The sequence below is a fragment of the Phocoena phocoena genome, chromosome 8 (genome assembly GCF_963924675.1).
Source record: "Phocoena phocoena chromosome 8, mPhoPho1.1, whole genome shotgun sequence".
Classification (NCBI taxonomy): domain Eukaryota; kingdom Metazoa; phylum Chordata; class Mammalia; order Artiodactyla; family Phocoenidae; genus Phocoena; species Phocoena phocoena.
This window is the reverse complement of record NC_089226.1, coordinates 61,608,843-61,612,825: the sequence shown is the minus strand read 5'-3', so window position 1 is coordinate 61,612,825 and position 3,983 is coordinate 61,608,843. Positions and strand designations below refer to the sequence as shown.

The 3,983-nt window shown below is 57.1% G+C and overlaps 1 protein-coding gene across 1 annotated transcript; it reads left to right on the top strand.

The window, feature by feature from the left end:
* The first annotated feature begins 1,958 nt into the window (after window positions 1-1,958).
* Window positions 1,959-3,567, top strand: CAVIN3 (caveolae associated protein 3). Its single transcript, XM_065883038.1, has 2 exons — window positions 1,959-2,373; window positions 2,942-3,567. Exons 1-2 carry the CDS (start codon window positions 1,990-1,992, stop codon window positions 3,344-3,346), a joined length of 789 nt encoding a protein of 262 aa, XP_065739110.1. The 5' UTR covers window positions 1,959-1,989; the 3' UTR covers window positions 3,347-3,567.
* Window positions 3,568-3,983: the final 416 nt, after the last annotated feature.

Genomic DNA, 3,983 nt, shown 5'->3' with positions numbered 1-3,983 from the left:
AAGGCTAGTGATTCTTTCATAGGCTTCCTGTAGCAGATATTTTTGATTGACTATCTATCCTTAGCAGTACTCAGATGTTATACATAGATAACCACTTTTCCGCCCAAACCACCCATGTGCACCTAGGCAAGCTGACCCTACCCTGCTGTAGAAGTGGGCCTACTTTGTCAAAAGGTAATTATCAGCTCTCTTGTCAGTGATGGGTTAAGGAACTTATGCTCCAGCCCACCAATGCAGAGCCATAGACCTTGGTTCTGGCATGGCCATTTAATTCAGTGGAAGGCAACTGGAAGACTTCTTGGGGGCCTCTGGGAAATAAATGTTCTAAATTTTAAGATGGTCCCCTCTTTTCTCTTGATCTTGTGCAGAGATGTGCGGCCTGGAACTGCTGTAACCACCCTGTTCCCCGTCTGGAAATGAAGCTGACACCTGTAGAGGGCATAGTTGAGAGAGCTGTGACTGACCCACACTTAAGCATCACTTTACCATGGTCTTTTTCAATTACGTTTGAATTGGATTTCCTGTGTTTAAGAACTTTTAAACTGGGTTCTCTGTTCCCTTAGTTTGAAAGTATTTTAACTGGCACATCCTGATGGGTCTCTCTGAGCAAATATAGATCCACTGGAGGAGATGGTGATTCCCATTAGGCCCCCAAGGGGCTGAGGGGGTCAGGCTACATGAACTTGTATTTGTAGAATTTGGTCATTAACTTAGCATCACCAGATTTCTGGCAATAACTGCTCATCCTCTGCTGTACTTCTGTGTAAATCGGACCTCAGGTCTTTTCGGGCCCACGTAACTATCCCCTGAATGACAGTTTCTTCCACAGTCATCAAGTGGCCCTCAGAGATTGGGTGAGGAGAGGCAGAAGGAGAGACTTCATCATGATCAATGCATTGCTTGAATTTCTGTGCCTACCATCAGTTTACCAAGTACTGCTAGAGACAAGGCGTGGGGTTTTCCAAACTGATGACATAAGGAATCCATTACCCACATCATTAACTGGATCCTCTATGTTCACTCTCTCCCCCTCCAGGCAGCCATTTTAAATCTTCTTCACTCTCAGCTGATATTCTCACCTATTTCCAAAGAAAATTTAAAAAACATCAGGTGGGAGCCACAACTAGCCTCCAGAAGAACAAAGACATACCAGAACCTACTCTAACACTTTTAAAGGTTTCACAGGAAGAGGTGTCCTGCCTGCCCTCCAAGCTTGGGGTGCAGGACCTAGGCTCTGATGGGCTTAAAGAAAGAGAGGGAAAGAATTAGAAGAAAGAAAGTAGGGTAATGCTACACAACAGTAGGAACTAGAGAAGCAGGAAATGAGGCCTGTGGCCAAACCCTGGTGAAGACTATTAGGGAAATACCAGAGGATGCCTCCTTACTCCCTCCGCCCCTCCTCTGTCCACACTGCGGGGCCTGCTGGGTCCCAAAGCGAGGCCTCAGGCTTAAACAGTCTTAGGTTGGTAGCGGAATGTCCAAGAACCTCCCAGTCTACCGCGCCCAGCGTGGGGCGCAAACGCAACCCTTTGAAGCGTGGGAGGCCAGGGCAGGAGGCTGCGGAGGCCCTTTGGTTACCCCTTTGCTTTGCTAACATAGTTTCTCTGCCCACTCGATGCAAACAGCAAAATTTTCCACGGCTCGCCCTCTGCAGTGGGGAGAGTACTTTCCAGAAAGAGGCACACTAGGGAATTGGAGTGGGGGAGGGAACTCACACTCAGAGCCAGAGAGTTTGCCGGGCGGGGTGGGGCGGATCCCGGGCCAACCTGCTTCCCCGCGGGTCTCCGGGGCGGGGCGGCGGAAAGGGGGAGCGCTTTCGAAGGACCCCACCACCAACATCCCGCCCCCCGCTTTCCCTCCCGCCGCCCGGGAAGGCCAACTCCGCCTGCCTGAGTCACGGCCGGAGCTGGGGAGGAGCCGGGGAAGGCGGCCCCAGCCCAGAGCGCAGCCGGCGGCTTCAGGGAGAGCCAGGCAGGGCAGTCGGGGAGCATGGGGGAGAGCGCGCTGGAGCCGGGGCCTGTTTCCGGAGCGCCGGCTAGGGGCCCGGTGCACGCCGTCACGGTGGTGACCCTGCTGGAGAAGCTGGCCACCATGCTGGAGGCGCTGCGCGAGCGGCAGGGGGGCCTGGCTCAGAGGCAGGGCGGCCTGGCGGGCTCCGTGCGTCGCATCCAGAGCCGCCTGGGCGCGCTGAGTCGCAGCCACGACACCACGAGCAACGCGCTGGCGCAGCTGCTGGCCAAGGCTGAGCGCGTGGGCTCGCACGCCGATGCCGCCCAGGAGCGCGCGGTGCGCCGAGCCGCCCAGGTGCAGCGGCTGGAGGCCAACCACGGGCTGCTGGTGGCGCGCGGGAAGCTCCACGTTCTGCTCTTCAAGGTCAGTGACCTCAGGCGTCCCCTGATCGAGGCCTTTCCCGCGGGCCACCACCCGGGGGCTCCCCCTCCCATCCGCCTACCACACCCACATTCCTGACCCTACCCTCCTCCGGTCTCGTGGAAACCACTTCCAGGCCCTCGCGCGCTTCCCACCACCGAACCCCAGCCTTCCCTCACACCCCTGAACCCAGCCAATCAAAGCCCGCCCAGGCCACGCCCAGGCCACGTCCACAGCAGTTGCTCCAAGTCCCAGCCCATCCCCAGATGAAAAGAACGGTGGCGGAAGTGCATCCCGAGACAGTTCGCTCCCTCCTCCTGTTCTTGCCCCTGCGGCTACCATCCTGTCTCATGTCCCTAACCGGGTTCCACAAACTTCTGCAGTTCCCCTGCCCTAGCTCTCCCCACCTCCCTCCAACCCACGACCCCTTTCCCACGCCTGCCTTTTCTTTCCCATCCGGGCTGCGGAGGCTAAGGGTGGGGTGGGTTCCCCTGGTGTCATTGAGGAGGGAGGCTCAGGCTGGTGCGGGATAGGGGGCTGCCAGGGCCAGTGCTGTGTCCATCACTTGCAGGAGGAGGCTGAAATCCCGGCCAAGGCCTTCCAGAAGGCGCCGGAGCCCTTAGGCCCGGCGGACCAGGCCGAACCTGGCCCACAGCAGCCAGAGGGCGAAGGTGGGGAGAGCTCAGACGAGGAGGAGCCCGTGGAGTCCAGGGCGCTGCGGCTGCGGCGCGCCGGGTTGGTGCATAGCTTGCGAAGGGCCTTTTCGGGCCGGAAAGGGCCTGCAGCGCCATCCCCCACGCCTGTTAAGCCTCCTCGCCTTGGGCCTGGCCGGAGCACTGAGGGCCAGCCGGAAGCCCAGCCTGAGTCGGAGTCTAAGCAGGAACCAGAACCTCCGCAGGATACCGAGGAAGATCCCGGGAGACCTGGGGCTGCCGAAGCAGCAGCGGCTGTGCTCCAAATAGAGAGTGCGGCCTAATGGCTGGTGCTGCCTGCCTCCCCCGCGCCGATGCCTAGCCCCGAAATAAATCTTCCTCTCGGAATGCAGCGTTCCCGCCCAAATAAGGAGTGAATCCTGCATCCACAGCCCAGCGCTGGCCCTCCCTTCCTGGCTTCTTAAGCCCAGCACCCTGTGTCCTTTAAAAGAGCAGCCACTCACACCTGCTTACACTCACCGTCAATAAAAGTCGTGGCACCTAATCCGGACTCCATGTGAAGGGGTGGGGGAAAGGCGATGCAAGGAATAAGACAGACGTTGGAACCTGGAGTGTGGCTTCCATTTCCAACAGATCATTGTGTGATTTCTCCACTGAATCCTGGGCTCTCCCCCAGTGGCACATAGACACATCCTTCTGGCTACTCGCTCCTTCGGCACTTTCCTCCTCGGGACATACAATCATAATTTTTTCCCAACATCTAGTACAGTCCCTTGCTGTAGGTGCTCAATAATTGTCAACTTGTGGTTTTCCCCTTAGTCTCTTCTTCCTCTACCACCTCTTAAAAGTTGGGTTTTCTGAGATTCTGTTCTTAGCCCTCTTCTCATTCTGAGTATTCTTCCATTAACTCCCACTGCTGAGGCTGTCCTATGGGCCACATACCCCCTAGACCACTGTCTT